General features: G+C 44.9%; 2 protein-coding genes across 2 annotated transcripts in view; both read right to left on the reverse strand.

Moving 5' to 3' along the window:
* Positions 1-7,266, reverse strand: part of asb14a (ankyrin repeat and SOCS box containing 14a) — a 38,300-nt gene extending 31,034 nt beyond the window's left edge. The window contains exons 1-2 of the mRNA XM_078542912.1: positions 7,187-7,266; positions 4,784-5,002 (exon numbers count right to left, since the gene is read on the reverse strand). Coding sequence (XP_078399038.1) covers positions 4,784-4,911 — 128 coding nt within the window. The 5' untranslated portion in view covers positions 4,912-5,002; positions 7,187-7,266. The remainder of the gene's footprint in view (positions 1-4,783; positions 5,003-7,186) is intronic.
* A 7,362-nt stretch (positions 7,267-14,628) lies between these two features.
* Positions 14,629-19,315, reverse strand: part of dnah12 (dynein, axonemal, heavy chain 12) — a 349,430-nt gene continuing 344,743 nt past the window's right edge. The window contains exon 73 of the mRNA XM_078543543.1: positions 14,629-15,162. Within this exon, the coding sequence (XP_078399669.1) occupies positions 14,972-15,162 (191 nt within the window). The 3' untranslated portion in view covers positions 14,629-14,971. The remainder of the gene's footprint in view (positions 15,163-19,315) is intronic.

Here is a 19,315-nt window from a genome sequence, read left to right on the forward strand (position 1 = left end):
GTGTACTTTGCAATGGCCTACATTTTATGACTGTGAGGTTTTGGTAGAAGTATTATTCATTGTCAAGCACAATAGCCTTTCATGCCACCCTGCAGCATGATTTCATCTCTGCTTTTAATGCTGAATGTTATTCCTTTATTGGTTCCTACTCTCCCCATGCATGACGCTGAGCAATGGAAGTCGATTCCATTCGGTGATATTTGAAATGTCTGCTAGATGGGGATGAAATGTGTGATGTCAGAGGTATGTGCTCTTCCTGATGAAGCTGTCCAATTACCAGTGAGGATGTTACTTTTCTCCTGAGTGGCTGTTTGACAAAATCCCTCTTTAAAGTCACAGAACGCTAATTGATATGAAATTCGCCACAGGATTGTGAAATCAGTGACTTAGGGTTCATAGCAAGGATTGACCTTTGTGAAATGGACAATGTTGAGGACTTAATGGTATGAAAGCGATGCTTTGGCACATCTCCTGAGTGCTCATCAGATCTACGAAGGGAATAAGGTATCACTGAATGTTGTTTCAAAACTGACTGGGCCATGTCTCTCCCAGATGCCAAAGCAATGCAGGATGTAAACATGGCAGGCTTCTGATGAATGCAGGATAATGAGTGTTTGTCAATAATCACAGGATGGTCCTCTGAACCACTCTGTGCGTAAGGTGCTAACATTAGGCGCAGCTTTGCATCCATGTTGCCGTGTGACAGATCACTGCATCCTGATGTCTGATGGCTTTTTTAGGCTCAGTATCAAGATGTGGCCTCTGAGCTGGTGTTTGGGGAGATGATGCTGTCCAGTTGAAGCTCCATCTTCAGATGGCCAAGCACTAACCATTAACAAATGTTTTTCCTCTTAAGAGTCGCCATGCTAAGCAGCTGTCACACTGGCTTGAGTGCATCTATGTGTGCAGTAATGTTTCTGCCTCTTGAAGGATGCCATGGCCATGGCCACTGACTTGTTTACTCCATATTTGAAAGGACTGTACTATGTGTAGCTGTTTAAGGATTTGCACGAGTGGAGTGCTTATCCCATTACACAGCAGCCACATGCTCCTTAGGCTACTGCACCTTCTAAAGGTGACCCCATCATTAGGGTTGAGGGTGACTTATGCTTTCTCTGTCATCATTGTGAGATTGGTATCCTTTCGTGAGATGTTGAAGATGACAATGAAGGTCTTGTCTCCCCTGCATTGAAGCATGAAGAGAACTGCACTCGTAACAACTTGTCTTCACCTTATTCCTCCTGGAATCTTGTAGCTATGAGGTTGTCACCTCACAGCTACAAGTCTTCTGCATCATGCCTGTGCAATGGCATTCTCATGTGGCTCTTCTGAATCCTTGCCCTCCTCAAACTCATCCCCTTCAACGTCCTCCTCATCTAAGGAGACAGGTAGCTCCTCCATATCTTTGGAGGACAGGCGCAGGGACAAGGGGTGCAGGGCCAAGAGGTGGTCCAAAGCGGAAGGGGCCGCAGAAGACGCCACTCTCCTGCTGCCAGGTTGTGCAGGGTGCAGCAAACAATGATGATGCGGGACACCTGTGGTGAGCATTGGAAAGCCCCGCCTGATCGGCTCAAACATCTGAAACAAATCCTTAAGAGGCCATTGGTCTACTCTATTAAAGATCTTGTGGCTGAATTTGCAGCTTTGTATATCTCTTCAGATGCAGTCTGTTGATGATGAACCAAGGATCCAACCCTCTAAGTGCCAAGGGCCCTCAAAGGTCTGTGGCACCAGTGAGTGACTCAATATGTACGAGTTGTGAGGGCTGCCTGGGTACCGAGCACAAACATACATGATCTGCTTTCTGTGATCACAGATTAGCTGGCCAGGCTGCTGCCAGGGAGCTCTCAAAGTCACATGTGTACAGTCGATGGTGCCCTGCACTCATGGAAAGCCTGGCATTGCAGCGAATCCCACAGCCCTGACAGCCTGGCTTACTTCATCCACAAGGAACTGCACGTAATGGTGAGCTTTACTGAAAGGGGCATCGGTCACCTTCACCTCCCTTATGCATTTATGTGTCGCCAATTGTGAGATTCAGCTAAGGTCCCCAATGGAACCCTGGAAGGATCCGCTGGCAAAAATGTTGAGTGCAGCGGTAACCTAAAGAGCAATTGGCATTTAATACCCTCCAAACCCATGAGGCGTGAGTTTCCCATGGAGAATGTGGCAAATATGAGCTACCACACCCCTAGACACGCAAAGGCAGCTTTGGCACTGTCTTTCGCTCATCTCCATGTATGAGCTGCATCTTCTGTAGACCGTTGGTCACGCCAAACATCTTTGTGGATTTAGACCCTCTTTGTCAGCATCTGGTATTCCTGTATCCCCACTGCCTGTTGTTCCTCAGGGCGACGGTCTTCCGAGCTGTGACAATTGGCAACAGGCCCTTCTTTTCCTCATTTGCATCAAACCTATCAAGAAGGCAGTATTGCCTGCAGCCTGCAATCTCAACTCTTCCCTGTTTCTGTGAACGGATACAATTAAGCAATCAATGTTCATTCCTGTTGATTTGTCTCCCTCCATATACAAGGCAGCTATGCATTCTCCAACCCTAGACTTTCCCTTAGTCTGCACATTGCATACCAAGGCCATCCTTTCCAGGATGATATCATCCTGGAGGATGACAGATGGCTGAGCTTTCTACTCACACATCACTGCGCCTTCACAATGAAGGTCTTCATTCGGGTCAAAAGACCCAAGTCCTAGGAGGCACAGTCAGCCTTGTGTTGGTTGTCCTCCAGTGGCCTTTACAATAACTATGGATACCTAGTCCTTGTACTTGTGTCCTGACTGCAAGCATGGTGCCTTGAATGCCGTGACCAATACAGTGGGAAGATGGAGGCTTGTAGGGCCCATGCTGCCTCTGCGCAGCAGACATGTGCATTGATTCTTGGATCCTCCATCCATTCTGATATGTCTCTGTAAGGATCAGATGCCGTTCAGACCATATGCACCGCAGCTCCCAAACGTAATGGATTGTTGCCTGAACGCATATTTTCAGTAAAGAAGCCAATCTCATTCATTGCGCACGTGACCCTCGAATCCAGCATTCAGTTCAGTCATGCACTCCATGGTTTGAGTAAGAGTTATAGGGTGCCCCTTCAACTGGCCAAGATTTGCTGTGCTGAACTCCTCCCACACACTGAGACCCCTCCCTGACCAATTTTCTTCCAGCTTGTTTTTCAAACTGCATCATTCTTAGATGAATGCAAAAGTGGTGCTGTTGACTTTTGAGAGTGGGATCAGCTTCCGACCTCCTGCTATCATCCACCGAGTTCCTCCCATCCTCCTCCATATTCACCGCCTCCTAATCCCTATTCCTGCTGTCACTATCCAGCCTCCCTGTTACCCTTGACCCCATCATTGTTCATGTTGATATTCCTGTCCTCCCTGCTGAATCCTTTAATGTTGATGTCCCCATGCCCTTTGTTAATCTGACCCTTCCCCTTCCTGAGTTCACATGCACCCTGACTTTCTGAGACCCCCTTCCCCCATGAGACCACCCAATACCCACCATGACTTTTCAGCTACCAATTTATAGGATGCAGATGCCTCCCCTGACCGTGACTGTGCCATTTGCTTCACCGTACCATGCCTCTAAACCCCATGGCCAAATTCCTTGGGTGACTGACCACGCCTTGCACGCCATGCTGTCTCTGCCCAAAGAGGCTTTCCCTTGCTCAAGACTGGCTCAAGACATGCATGCCATGTACAGCCCTCTAACCTGGCCTGCAAAGCCCCAGGAAGAACTGTCTGAATTGCCCCCGACAGCGTGGCCTTAACCCAAGGACGATCTGTTCAATATGATGCTGACTGCGTGCCCTTAGCCCCAGGACAGTCTCTGACTAATCTTGGACAGTCTTATACCTCTTGTCCAGGGCAGTCTTTCACTACTCCACACTGTTCCTTGAACACCCCTCACCCCCAACCTTCCCAGCCTTGCCTCTGAGTTCCATCCCATGTTCCACCACCCTCTCCGGTCCTGCCTCCAATTTCCCCTTTCCCTCCTGTGTTCCACCCCCAGCCCCAGTCCTGCCTCCAGCTTGCCTTTTCCTGCTGGTATTGCCTCCCGTGCTCAGTTTTGGCACAGCTTCTGATACAAGCATCCAAAATCTCGCAACAAAGCTCTTAAAGGCAGGCGAAAGCTGCATCTACGCCAGTTGTTGATAAACTGAAGCTCACCAGGTGCATGCCACTTATATACAATCGGGAAACAGACTGTCCTAATTTTCCGCTTGTGGGGAACTTAATTTGGAGAGGAAACGTAATTCCGGCAAGTTGGCCTTTAAATGAGCATTCATGAGATAAGAATGAACACAAATGTGGTTCCCGACATAGATCAGTGGGAAACTCAACCCACCTTTAATCTGCATCAAAGTCAGGAGAACAAAATTCTAAACTAGTTTCCTGCCAGTAGGAAATTGACTTTTCCCATCATGCCAAAATTTGTGCCATTTCCTGCCATGATTCGCCCCACTGCCGGGAGCAGATGTTACATACATAACTTGACTCACTACTATTAAAGCTTGGCATGATTCACAGGGAGAAACCAGGTTTGCAACTACTGTATTTTCTTTTATAGCTTGTAGACACAACAATAGCACAAGCATAAATGTTGTTGCTAATTATAGTCTGAATAAACTACAGGCATTTATTTGTGCAGAAAATGATGGAAGCACTGGTTCAGTATCCCTGAATAACTTCTAACAGAACAAGGCTGCAATAAGTGAAGTGTGGTGACTTGACATAGGATGGAAGTAAGAATATTACTGTACTGTACCTTAAATCCTCCACTTCAACAGAAGGCAAACAAGGATCCTGTATACCAATTTCTAGTAGACTTTGTTCCAATACATGCTGCATTATTTCTTCATCTGCCCACTCTTCATTTGTTGTACTCTCATTCATGATGGAAGTTCTCAGTCAGATTCTGATCTAAAGATTTGTTTATTTTTCTCTCCAATGAAATAGTGTACCATGTTTTTGTAGTGAAAAAGTCCTGCCGGTATATGAAAATAGAGTATAAATCAATTACCTCCAATTTTCCTCCCTCAGTTTTATTATCTTGCTCTCCCTCTTAATATAGTTTTACATATGCCTCCCTTCAGTTAACCTAATAGCAGAGCATAGCATTTGTAAACTTTCTGTATTCTGATTCATAATTTTTCCTGTTAATGATTAGACCCAGGTGAAATTGAATTGTTTGATAAATATATTTATTGTTCTGGATTTAGTTTTTGTGTTCATACTTTTATTGAAGTGAGAGTAAGACACATAAGGTTGAACTGAAGGAAGGCAATCAGATGGTGAAGTAAGGATGGTGATAAGGAATGTGGGACTGTCAGTGTACTGGGGATTTGGAGAGATGGTTTAGGTGAAGCACTCTCTCTGAGCTCTGGTAACTAGGGCATTTGTAGTTCATGCCTCTCCTAGTCATTCTCCTCTACCTTGGTGCAATGCTTGTTGCCCAGGTGTTGGTATGGGCTGGTCTTTCATGATGGCAAAGTTATGGAGAATGTAGCAAATGACCACAAATCTGAGGCTGGTACAGCAAAGCTTCTCCAGAACTGTCCAGGTAGTGGATGTGTTACTTGAACATACTGATTGCTTATTTGGTACATTTCTTGTTGCTTGGTTCTTGTAGGCCAGCCCTGCAAAAGTGCCCAGGTTACCAACAGGAATCTTGTGCCATGTTTGGAGAGGATAGCCCTTGTTGCCCGATGGTAATTTGACTGCCGGGCAGAAGTAAAAGTGGCATAGAGGACTGGCACAGGATGAATGAACAATGAATGCTGCCAGGATACTGGGCACAGAGCTACATGATGGTCACAAATCAGCTGTACATTGAGTGGAAGCTGATCCAATTGTTAAAGATGCCAAGCTTTTGATGGGGAACACACTGGGTAAAGTGGGTACAATCTATGGCACCTTGCACCATGGGTAAATTTACCATACAGCTGAAGCCTAGGGCTCTCTCACCCTGCTTCACTTTGTTCATTGGGAGCGAATGTAGATGTTCATCCTGTTGTAGAGAGCCTTGGTGATCTCTCTGAGGCAGCAGTGGACTGCGAATTGTGACATGTCACTGATGTTACCTGTTGAAGCTTGAAAGAAACCCTTGGCATAAAAAGTTATGGACCAAGATAATCTTATACAGCCAAATGCAATGCTGTTCATGACCCAGTGTGAGACTCAATATGTGACTGTAAGAGAGCTCAGTGGCAGCCCCCTTTGTGAAGGATAAATGCTCCCTGACTATCCACTGTGGGTAAGGCGTCCTGCGTAATGTCCTTATTTTCCTCTCTTATCACAGCTGTACAGAGCCCCTGCTCTCTGCTGGTTGCCCTGTTACTCCTCCTTCTCTGGCCATTCCAAAGGCAGACCACCCCTGACTGCAATCAAACTATTTATAAGGCAGCTAAAACACCTTCTTCTCAGCAGTCAAACTTAACTTTCCAGAGTCAGATAACAAACCAAAAAACACTCATTCAGCTTGAAGTTACAAACCAGCAACTAACCTGTTAAGTATTGCATAATTTCTTTAAATAGCATTGGTGAAGGATCCTTTATTAGCTGGGTGAATTTAACACATGGCATTGAGGCAGATCAATATCACACAAGGGTTCTAATACAAGCAAAGGAATCTTACTTACAAAAGTTACTTTTTGATTTAAATAGTTTTGGTATGCACCCTGCACACTTTGGAAGAAGCCTGATCGAAATGGCACACATATGGTTCCTAATGAACATACGTTTCCTGCACACCATATTTGACTTAGTAACTTAGAAAATCAAATGTGGGACAATCAGATTTCTAGGTCGAACTGTGATTTTCATGCTGAATGTTTTCATAGAAAATATTTTGTCCCTTTGATGCTGGAAGGGTGAAAATGCCTTAGAAAATAAAGTTCACCACTAAGAATGCTAAACTAAGATAAATAGTTTACATAAGAACAAAACTTGTTCCTAACATAAATTTCTAGTATTTTTCACTTCCAACTGAAGTGTGGAAATTAACAGGAACCATAAGAGCTGCAGATTCATTTGTTCTGTCTATATTTAGTGACTGAGTAAACAACATGATTGCTTATGTGCCACTTTCTCTTGATCATTAAACAGAACTGCTATCACTACATTCATGCTTCTAGGAATATCTGTTCTAGCAGATTTTTAAAAAACTTACCTTGTATTTCTTTACTCAAAATATAACCTGGAGCATTCTGACCATGTTGTTTTTCAAGGTTCACATGCTGTCAGTTTTTAGATACTGACAGCCAATTGCTAAAAATAACAGCACTGGCCTTTCTGGCAGTTTGCCTGTCTCTTTCAGTCTTCACCCTCCGCAAAATGAACCAATGCCACAAATCCCCAAAAGAGAAGAGAATAGGAAATAATCTAGCTCTTTTCTTTAACTGATCTTGTTCAATTTTACTTTCTCAGAAAGATATATGGAAGCCTGACCCCAAAAGTCCTTATAAGGTTTACATTTGTAGCATTAACTCCAGTGATGATAGCAGAAGTGCATACAAACATATGAATTAGGAGCAGGAGTAGGCCACTCAGCCCCTCCAGTCTGCCCCACCTTTCAATAAGATCATGGCTGATCTGATTGTAACCTCAACTCCATATTCCCACCTACTCCCAATAACCTATCACAGGGTGTGCTTATCTATGTAGATCTGCCTTGAAGATAGTCAAAGACTCTGCTTCCACCACCTTTTGAGGAAGAGAGTTACAAAGACTCACTACACTCAGAGAAAAATTTTCTCCTCGTCTCTATCTTAAATGGGCAACCGCTTAATTTTAAACAGCGACCTCTAGTTCTAGATTCTCCCTCAAGAGGAAACATCCTTTCCACATCCTGTCAAGATCCCTCAGAATCCTATATGTTTCAATCATGTCACCTCTTACTCTTCTAAACTCCAGTGGATACAAGCCTAGCCTGTCCAACCTTTCCTCATTGGATAATCCTCCCAGTACAGGTATTAGTCTAATAAATCTACCCTGAACTGCTCCAACATATATATATCCTTTCTTAAATAAGGAAACCAATATTGTACACAGTACTCTAGGTGTGCCCTCACCACATATGGGCATATCTAATTTTATGTTTTTAATCTTGCCATTCATTATCACTCATCTATCAATGAAGTTAGTGGCTTTGGTCTTCCCAAAGTTTAGATGGAAGAAATTGTGGATTTTACAAGGCTGGATGTTATATTTAACAGCAGAGGTGGCAAGATAGAACAAGGCATCATCTTACTTATTTAGACCTAGTTCCTCCAGGCCCATGTGGGACACTGGGCAGCTAGACTCCACCATCGGCTCTGGTCCATTACAATGTCTCCTGCTGTAGCCCAAGTGGTGTCCCGCTCTTGGAGGTCCTTTGCCAGGACTTCTTTGGCCAGCTCCATCTTCTTCTTCTGTCCAGTGGTGTCCATTCTACTGCCATTCTGGTAGGCATATGTCCAGGAGGTGAAATACTTTTCCTGCCAGCCTTAATCATCTCTCTGTCACAATGCCCATGGGTGCCTTTGACCAGTCCTCTGTAGCACTTAAGACATCCAACTCTCATGACCTTTGCTGTTCTTTTCCATGTTGTGCTGGCATAGATTGCGGTCGGTTCAACAATGGACATGTAGAGTTGCAGCTTCATGACCATGTTGACAGTGCTGGATGCCCAGACTGTGTGGAGCCGCTGGAAGACTGAATTGCCAATTCTTGTGTGGACGTTGATCTCTACATCACCCTCTCCAGAGATGTTGCTTCCTAGGTAGGGGGAGTTGTCAATGTCCTTGATGTTCTATTGCCCGATGGTGATGGGAGGGTCTTGTTGCCATTCAGTCATCATTGTCTAGGTCTTCTTGCAGCCAATGCATAGATCAGCCTTGGCACCGCTACTCTCAAGACTGGTGGATTCATGTCTTGGAGCATGCACAGTTCTTCAGCCAGCAAGGCAATGTCTTCTGCAAAATCCAGGTCCACCAACCAGTGATGTGGCAACAGGATGCCAAAGTCCACACCCACAATCATCTTCCTCATGATGAAATTAATAACCAAGAGAAAAATTAATGTGGAGAGTATGCGGCCTTGCTGTACTCCTGTGATGATGTTGAAGGAGTTTGTGGCGCCTGTGCTGATCTTGATGCAACAGTTGGAGTTGTGGTATGAGGCTTTGAAGATATTAATATACCACTCAGCAATGCCGTACTGTCTTGTGATGTACCAGAGTGACTGCCAATGGACGCTATCGAAAGCCTTCTTGAAATCAGTGAAGTTGATAACAAGTGGCTTCTCATACTCTAGGCTCAGCTCTATGGTGTTCCCAAGCATAAAGATCTGCTTACAGCACCATCAGTGTACATGTATTTTCCGAATAGCAAAATGAGAGTCCTTCATTTGCTTCTCTTCTCTCTGCCTCAGTTCTCTCACACTGGTTTTTTTATGTGGCAATTTAAAATATGACTGTCAATTAGTATCAAAGTATTTGGTCATGCCTATTGTCAATGATGGACATGCCATCTGAATGGCTCCCTTGTTTTGGATTCCCCTGTAGAGGAAATAGTTTCTCTATTTCCACCCTGTAAAATCTCTTATTTGTTTTAAAAGATCTTAATTAGATTACATCTTAAGCTTCAGGATTCAAAGGAGTACAAACAAAATTAATACAACCTGTCATGATAATTTTAATCCATTAGGATCTGGTAATTCTGTGTTGTATGTTCTCCAAGGCTAATATATCTATCTTGATGGTTGCTGCCCAAAACTGGACACAGCACTCCAAATGAAGATACAGGTGTGTCCTCCTGGTGTCCTGGCTGACATTAATCCTTTGACAGTAACATTTGGAAAGACACACTAGGTTATGCCATCATTTTTAGCATTTCGGTTTGTGAAATTTTGCTGCATGCAAATTGGCCGTGTCTTCTTGCAATATAACAATAACTACACTTCAAAAAGTAATTAATTGAAAGATGCTTATTGAGTACATTTTCTTCCTTCTTTCATCTGTAAGGTGTGCAATACTTTTACCTTAAGGCAGGACCTTATTGCTTCAGTTAGATCTATTACAATAGCTAAACTACTGCCAGATTGATGTTGCAGCAAAAACAAAGCAAAAATCAATAACCATACTGCAGGTTCCAGATTACCTGTAATTAATGCCGAGTGAGATCTCCAAGTATGTGGTATATGTAACACATACTAGTTGGCTTATACACATCTTGAACCTCCTCCGAATTCTCCATTCATGCTTGAAAATATTCTGGTGGTGGAACCTTCTTGCTGGCCCATAAGGAAACCTATTTTGTTAAATGATTTACCCTTCTGGGCATCTTTTGTTTGCCATCTGGTTGGCTCGTCATGGAAGCTACAGCAGCTTCCAAGCACATCATGTTCAAAACAGTATATTTAAAGAAGGATCCCATTGCCTTTTTGTAGGTATCCCAGTCGCTTGCTGATAAAGCAGCTAAAAATCGCAATCCACAGAAAAGGTATCCCAAGGGGGTAAGTTGCACTGGCCATTTTAACTACTGGCTGCCTGGTTTCTGCCAGTGAAATTGTTGCCTTACAATTTGCTCTCTCAACTTGAGCCAATTTCTCTGGACTTCCCACCAGATTTTCCAAATGATGGATACTAGGTTCATAGCCATACTCACACATCTTGCCTCAATCTGTACCAAGAATGTTTCTCCTAAAATATTAAGTCCACTGAAACAAACATGTCAATCAACTCAATGAACTTCACAACCTTGATACTCAACAATTTTGCCGAAGTGGTGGGCACTCAAAAACTGGATTTAAAAACTTCATAAAATTTCATAAAACAAGTTAACTTACAATAGTGACTACAATTCAAAAGCACTTCATTGGTTATTAAGCATTTTGAGAATTGAGTTTGTGCAATGTATGTAAATGCAAGTTTTTTTTTTGTTACTCCTTTCTATGGGATGCATTAACATAGGAATAAGATTAGGCAACTTGGCCCCTTGAGTCCGTTCTGCTATTCAATGGGATCATGGCAGATCTGCGATCTAACTCCGCCTAAACATCTGATGAAAAGTCATTGACCTGAAACATTGACTCTGTGTCTCTCTCCACAGATGCTGTCAGGCATTTTGACTATTTCCAACATTTTCTGTTTTATTATAAAAATTGCCATTTGCACAAGAGTTACAAACTCTGCCACCCTTTGTATGCAGAAATGTTTCCTAATTTCACTCCTGAAAGATCTGCTCTAATTTTTGAACTATATCCCGCAGTCCTAGACTCCCCAGCCAACAGAAATAGTTTTTCTCTATTTAACCTTCTCGATCATCAGAAAACTATCATACATTATATAACATTAACCTGCTCACTGATGCTCAGTTTGGGTTCTGCCAGGGCCACTCAACTCCTAACCTTATTACAGCCTGGTCCAAACATGGACAAAAGAGCTGAACTCTCCATCAACGCATAAGCGTTGTGCTCATCTCCGTGGGAAACTAACAGTGTTACTTTTCTGCTTGCAGGAGAAGGCAGTACAAAACCCTTCAATGAATCTGTCCTTTTGTGCAGATCAGGGTCAGGTCGAAGCACGGAAAGCTAGAGGCCAGAACCATCCGGCCGTCTCTGAGGTGGAGTAGGAGAAGGAGGAGGGATCCTCAGATGGGACACCATCACATCATTCCCCCAAACCCTCCACTAGCAGAGATACTTTCAGGATCTTGGGTATACAATCGTGCTTTTCTTACCAGTGGTGACCCTGAAGCTCAGCATGGATGCACCTTTGCAGCTGACAGAAGCTGTGACAGTCTTGGACATTTACATCCTGAAGACTGTGGGAGGCCAGGGCAATGCTGAGCCCAAGCATTGATGTGCCTCTGCAGTAGTCGGCTACATGGCACATGATGCAGCTGCAGTGAGAAGTATGGGAACACCAGGCAGAGCAGCCAGAGGCTATGCGCACTCATGCATAGACAATGGAGGAGTCCATCCAGGCCATGAGTGCTCCCATGACTTTGGCGATTGTGTGCATGGTTTCCTCCATCAAAAGATTGGTGATCCTCAAGAAGAGCCAGATCCAGCAGACCAGTCAGTGGTGCCCCAGATGTACGCAGACCTGCATGCCATCACCTTGTCTGTGAGTTCTATGCAGTAGTGGTAAGGTGAGAGGGGGATGAGGTCTGCATTCTCCACCAGGTACTTCTCAGATTAGCAGGCAGGTACATAGTGTGCCTTGTGAGGGAGGAGGGGCGGCTTCTTTCTGCATCTGTTGGTTCCTTTCAGGGCACTCCTAGTGTGGACAGCAGCTCCTCAGCCCCTCTGCCAGTGATACAAGCAACTCAGGTAGTTACAACTACAGAGAAGGGTCCTGCACCTGTGCCAAGGCCCTCCAGGCCTCAGGCAGCCAATGGATGACAAACAAGGGGATCTCAAGCCAGGGGCAGCTAGGTCAGCAGTATGCCTCCACCTTAGTTGCAAACAGGCAGAACCATGTCGGAGTGCGCATTAGAGATTTAGGAAGAGCACCTACCTGCACTTGGGGTTCACAGGTAAAAGGGGTATGTAGAAGTTAAGTCTCATGTTTGTTGTGCTATTCACTAAAGGGTTCACACACTGTGCTGCTTCTCCTTCCAATTCTTTCTGGCCTTTCAGATCTCACCTACAGCCTGGCACCCACAATGGGCTAGAAACAATGTAATAAGCTGCATTCGGTAAGCTCCTGAAGGAGGCAACAGTAGGGCTGCATAAAAATAAGGTTTTATTGGAATGTCTCTGAAAGGTCATAAAGGTCATCGGAAATGTCTGTGCATTAACTTGTTTCAAGTCTCCCTTGCAGGTATTTCATTGCACCTTGCCTGTGGTCCATGCACAGGGACCTTCATCATGCATCGCGTGGTCAATTGGCTCATCCACATCCTCATTGTAGGAGGTGGTATTGAGATTGACAAGGTCCTCATTGTTCAACTCTTCCCCTCTGCAGTGCCAGGTTTTGCACAGCACAGCACACTACCACGATATGCGAGACTCTCGCTGGGAAATACTGAATGGCTTCACCAGCTCGATCAAGGCACCTGAATCACATCTTCAGTAGAATAAAGGCCTGCTCGATGGTCGCTACCTTGACCTGTGGCAGGTGTTGTACCTCTCTTCTGCATCTGTGAGTAACCATGACTTCAGTGAGTATCTCTTGTCTCCAGGTATTCATCCCTAAAGGCACAAGACAGTGATTGAGGGGGACCTGGGAGAGTGGTGTGGCAGAAAACCTGTGACCTGAGACTGCCGAAATATGCATGTGTCGTGGTTGCTTCTCAGGAATTATGCATACACCTGAAGGATCTGCTTTCTGTGGTCATTGAGCATTGTACATTTAGGAAATGGAAGCCCTTTCCGTTGATGAAGGCAGCTGGCTGGTCTGTGGGAGCCTTGATGGCTACATGCGTGCAGTTGATGGCACCTTGCAGCTGGGGAAATCCAGCGATGACCCTGAACCCAATGGACCTCTCCACGTGACTGTCCGGATGGGTACAGTAGTACATCTCTAGAACATGGCATTGGTTGCTTCCTTGATGCACCCATGGGGCACAGCTTGGAGGTCTCACACGTCTCCTGTGCATCCCCCAGAAAGACCTGGAGGCACAGAAGTTAAGAGCCATGGTGACCTTCGGGGCCACTGACATTGGGTGACTATCACCTCCCATGGGTCTTAGCTCATCCTGCAGCCTGGTGCAGAGATAAGTAACTTCCGGAAGGGTTGTAGTCTTTGCTGACGCTGCCACTTATATATATGGAGATAGTTCAGCCTCAGGCAGTAGACTTTCTCCTGGGGATAGCTTCCTTTAGTCGCACACCCCTCTGTGCTCTTCTCCAGTGTGCCCACCTTAAGACTGGCCCTCTTGTTAGTCTGGAGGTTGTGAATGTTCCCCCGATGGTGCATGGACCTTGCTCCCCTTAGCTGCTGCTCCTCCTTAACTGGGGTTCCAAAACCTAGGTGGATGAGGCCTGTGGCAGGTGCCCTATCTCCTAGTCCAAGGCCCTCTACTTCATTTTTTCCTGAATCATTCCTTGTGACCAGGCAGCCTGCCTTTTTCCCCACCTCTGCCATTGTTTGGCTATGTATGGCCATTTGTGCCACCACCTTCCCTGCCATTGCATTCTGGTTTTCTCGATGGCTGGCTGAGAGCCCACACTGATATCCCACTTCCTTGCTGCTTGATTTAACCAGGTGGGGCTCTAAAGCCTCATGATTCCCATGTGCCATCAAAAAAAATCAGAATTGCACTGTAAAATTTCAGTTAATTGGCCTTTTAAATCCATAATTGCTCTCCTGCCATGCAGACATGCTAAGTCCATGCCCCCATGTTGGCCGCCATTGGTAAAATCCGGAAATGAGGTCAAGACATTGGACTTCCAGTTCAATGTGTTTCATTCAGATTTTATGGCTCCCCCGCCTCCAAACATGTTCCAAACGGCCCACTAAAATTCAGTCCATTGTTTTTGTATGTTTGGAGAATATTATTTCAGAATATGCAGATACATAATGATAGCACTGATGCTTAATTTTTGGAGAAAAGGGTAGGAAAACTGAAAAGGTTCCACTAAGGCTGCTGCAGATAGTTATGTAAAACAGATATTTACACATGCTTATGTGATCATAACCATATAGGTCTCATGCTTTATTTGATCTCATTTTCACATTTGAGGTGTAGATTCCTTCTACAGGATATGTAATTTTAATTTTATTTCTGCCTACATATTATATATGGAAGCCCATAACTTATACAGAAAGATCTTCATTCAAACTAATAAGAAATACAGCATTTCTCTGTATAGATAACAGTTAAAAAGTAGAATTACAAAAGATTTAAACAAAATGAGATATGCTATAAATGAGACTATAAATTGCTCTCTAATGGATGACATAGTTAAAAATAAAATCAGAGTTCTAGTTGAGTGCAATTTGTAGATTGTTTAAAAGTCATTAATGCTAGTCATCCAGTTGACAGAGTAGTGCAACACCACGCTTGATCCAGAGTTGAACTGCTTTATCTGTTGGCAGATGTAGAGCAATAACAAAGTTGGTTGAATGTCCTGTGGTAGAGAGGACACCTTTACGCTCACTTGTTTTGTAGACTGGGCAGACATAGTCATTTGAAGTCTTGAAAAGTGTTCTTTTATCTGGAGGAAAAGAAAGGCCAATTTAATTTACATGCAATGTTCTACATTCATTGTGTTTTAAAATGTGATTGCTTACTACTTAACCTTTTTAACTTTGGGTTTTATTTGGCAAAGAAACATGCAAGAACAAACCACAGGATGTTCCCCATTTGAATTTCTCTAGCTTTGCAAGTAGTCCCTGCCCTCCATTTGGTATTTTTGCAAAGCAGCATACCAGTATACATTATGGCATCACCAAGCCTTGGCTTTCAATTTGCTTCTTAGTTCACTGTTACAGAGAAGTGCATCCCTATGGGAAGAGTGTGTACAGTCCATTGCGGGCAAGCAGAAATTGGATGCATAGGTGTAGATTTCTTAGTAGGATCCAAAGGAGAGATTTAAATGCAGCACTTTAGACGGGAGGCGATGGTGTAGTCAGAGAGAAGGCGTAGTGGTATTGTCGCAGGACTAGTGATCCAGAGACTCAGGGTAATGCTCTGGGAACCTGGGTTCGAATCCCACAACAGCAGATGGTGGAATTTGAATTCAATAAAAATCTGGAATTAAAAGTTGAATGATGACCATGGAACCATTGTCGATTGTTGTAAAAACCCATCTGGTTCACTAATGTCCTTGAGGGAAGGAAATCTTTGTCCTTACCTGATCTGGCCTACATGTGACTCCAGATCTACAGCAATGTGGTTGCCTCTTAAATGCCCTCTGAGATGGCCTAGCAAGTCACTCAGTTGTAACAAACCGCTACAAAGTCACAAAAAAGGAATGAAATCGGACAGACCATCCGGCATCAATCTAGGCACCGGAAATTACAATGGCAATCGCAGCCTTGTCGACCCTGCAAAGTCTTCCTGGGGACTAGTGCCAAAATTGGGAGAGCTGTCTCACAAACTAGTCAAGCAACAGCCTAACATAGCCATCCTCACGGAATCATACCTTACAGATAATGTCCCAGACACCACCATCCCTGGATATGTCATGTCCTACCAGCAGGACAGGCCCAGCAGAGGTGGCGGCACAGTGGTATACAGTCGGGAGGGAGTTGCCCTGGGAGTCCTCAACATTGACTCCGGGTCCCATGAAGTCTCATAGCATCAGGTCAAACATGGGCAAGGAAACCTCCTGCTGATTACCACGTACTGCCCTCTCTCAGCTGATGAATCAATGCTCCTCCATGTTGAACACCACTTGGAGGAAGCACGTAGGGTGGCAAGGGTGCAGAATGTACTCTGGGTGGGGGACTTCAATGTCCATCACCAAGAGTGGCTCGGTAGCACCACTGCTGGCCAAGTCCTAAATGACATAGCTGCCAGGCTGGGTCTGCGGCAGGTGGTGGGGGAACCAACAAGAAGGAAAAACATATTTGACCTCATCCTCAAGAGGGAAAAACATATTTGACCTCATCCTCACCAACCTGCCTGCCGCAGAGGCATCTGTCCATGACAGTATCGGTAGGAGTGACCACCGCACAATCGTTGTGGAGACAAAGTCCTGCCTTCACATTAAGGATACCCTCCATCGTGTTGTGTGGCACTACCAACGTGCTAAATGGGATAGATTTCGAACAGATCTAGCAACTCAAGATTGGGAATCCATGAGACGCTATGGGCCATCAGTAGCGGCAGAATTGTACTCAAACACAGTCTGTAACCTCATGGCCTGGCATATTCCCCACTCTACCATTACCATCAAGCAAAGGGATCAACCCTGGTTCAATGAAGAGTGCAGGAGGGAATGCCAGGAGCAACACCAGGCATAGACAAAAATGAGGTGTCAACCTGGTGAAGCTATAACACAGGACTACTTGCGTGCCAAACAGAATAAACAGCAAGTGATATACAGGGCTAAGCAACCCCACAAGATCAAAGCTCTACATTTCTGCCACATCTAGTCGTGAATGGTGGTGGACAATTAAACAACTCACTGGAGAAGGAGGCTCCACAAATATCCCCATCCTTAATGATGGAGCAGCCCGGCATATCAGTGCAAAAGGTAAGGCTGAAGCATTGGCTACCATCTTCAACCAAAAGTGCCGGGCGGATGATCCAACTCAGCCTCCTCCGGAGGTCCCCAGCATCACAGATGCCAGTCTTCAGCCAATTCGATTCACTCCACGTGATATCAAGAAACGGCTGTAAGCACTGGATATTGCAAAGGCTATGGGCCCTGACAATATTCCGGCAATAGTACTGAAGACCTGTGCTCCAAAACTTGCGACGCCCTTAGCCAAGCTGTTCCAGTACAGCTACAACACTGGCATCTACCCGGCTATGTGGAAAATTACCCAGGTATGTCCTATACACAAAAAGCAGGACAAATCCAACCCGGCCAATTACCGCACCATCAGTCTACTCTTGATCATCAGTAAAGTAATGGAAGGGGTCATCAACAGGGTTATCAAGTGGCACTTGCTTAGCAATAACCTGCTCACTGACGCCCAGTTTGGGTTCCACCAAGGCTACTCAGCTCCTAACCTCATTAAAGCCTTGGTTCAAACATGGACAAATGAGCTGAACTCCCGAGATGAGGTGAGAGTGACTGCCCTTGACATCAAGGCAACACTTAAGCAAGTGTGGCATCAAGGAGCCCTAGCAAAACTGGAGTCAATGGAAATCAGGGGGAAAACTCTTCGCTCGTTGGAGTCATACCTAGCACAAAGGAAGATGGTTATGGTTGTTGGAGGTCAGTCATCTCAGCTCCAGGACAACACTGCAGAAATTCCTCAGGGTAGTGTCCTCGGCCCAACCATCTTCAGCTCCTTCATCAATGACCTTCCTTCTATCATAAGGTCAGAAGTGGGGGGATGTTCGCTGATGATTGCACAATGTTCAACACCATTCACAACTCCTCAGATACTGAAGCAGTCCACGTCCAAATGCAGAAAGACCTGGACAACACCCAGGCTTGGGCTGACTAGTTGCAAGTAACATTCGCGCCACACGAGTGTAAAGCAATGACCATTTTCAACAAGAGAGAATCCAACCATCGCCCCTTGATGTTCAATGGCATTACCATTACTGAATCCCCCACTATCAACATCCTGGGCGTTACCACTGACCAGAAACTGAACTGGACTAGCCAAATAAATACTGTGGCTACAACAGCAGGTCAGAGGCTAGGAATCGTGCGACGAGTAACTCACCTCCTGACTCCCCAAAGCCTGTCCGCCACCTACACAGCACAAGTCAGGAGTGTGATAGAATACTCCCCACTTGCCTGGATGAGCGCAGCTCCTACAACACTCAAGCAGCATGACACCATCCAGGACAAAGCAGCCCACTTGATTGGCACATCCACAAAAATTCACTCCCTTCACTACCGACGCGCGGTAGCAGCAGTGTGTAACATCTACATAATGCATTGTAGGAACTCACCAAGGCTCCTTCAAAGGCACCTTCCAAACCCACGACCGCTACCATCTAGAAGGACAAGGGCAGCAGATAAATGGGAACACCACCACCTGGAAGTTCCCATCCAAGTCACTCACCATCCTGACTTGGAAATATATCGCCATTCCTTCACTGTCACTGGGTCAAAATCCTGGAACTCCTTTCCTAACAGTACCATGGGTGTACCTACACCACATGGACTACAGACGTTCAAGAAGGCAGCTCACCACAACCTTCTGAAGGGCAACTAGGGATGAGCAATAAATGCTAGCCCAGCCATCCCGTGGATGAATTTAAAAAAAGTAGTTTTTTTTTCTAGACTAGTTATTCCATGGCCTAAACTAATAACCTAGAGAGCATGAGCTCAAATCTTACCAAATCTGGAAACAATGAAATTGACAATGAAGTTGTTGGATTGTTTTAAAAACCCTACTGCATCAATAGTGTCCTTTAGGGAATAAAGCCTGCTGCCTTTTTCTGGTCTGGTCTATAACTGACTCCAGTCCCAACGTAGTTGACTCTTAATTGTCTTCTGAAGTGCCCTAGCAAGTCAGTTGTATCAAAAGCACTACAAAGAATGGCAGCAGTTCAAAAGGAGGCCCACCATCACCTTTTCAGGTCAACTAGGAGTGGGCAACAAATGAAGCCCCGTCCTGAGACTGAATTAAAACAAGAGGTTTGTTTCCTCTTACATCAGACATAAAATACAAGTCTGCTATATGCTCTAAATTGGGTCCAGTTCTGGATTGTGAAACATCATTGAGGCAACG

The sequence above is a fragment of the Cetorhinus maximus genome, chromosome 6 (genome assembly GCF_964194155.1).
Source record: "Cetorhinus maximus chromosome 6, sCetMax3.hap1.1, whole genome shotgun sequence".
NCBI classification, from domain to species: domain Eukaryota; kingdom Metazoa; phylum Chordata; class Chondrichthyes; order Lamniformes; family Cetorhinidae; genus Cetorhinus; species Cetorhinus maximus.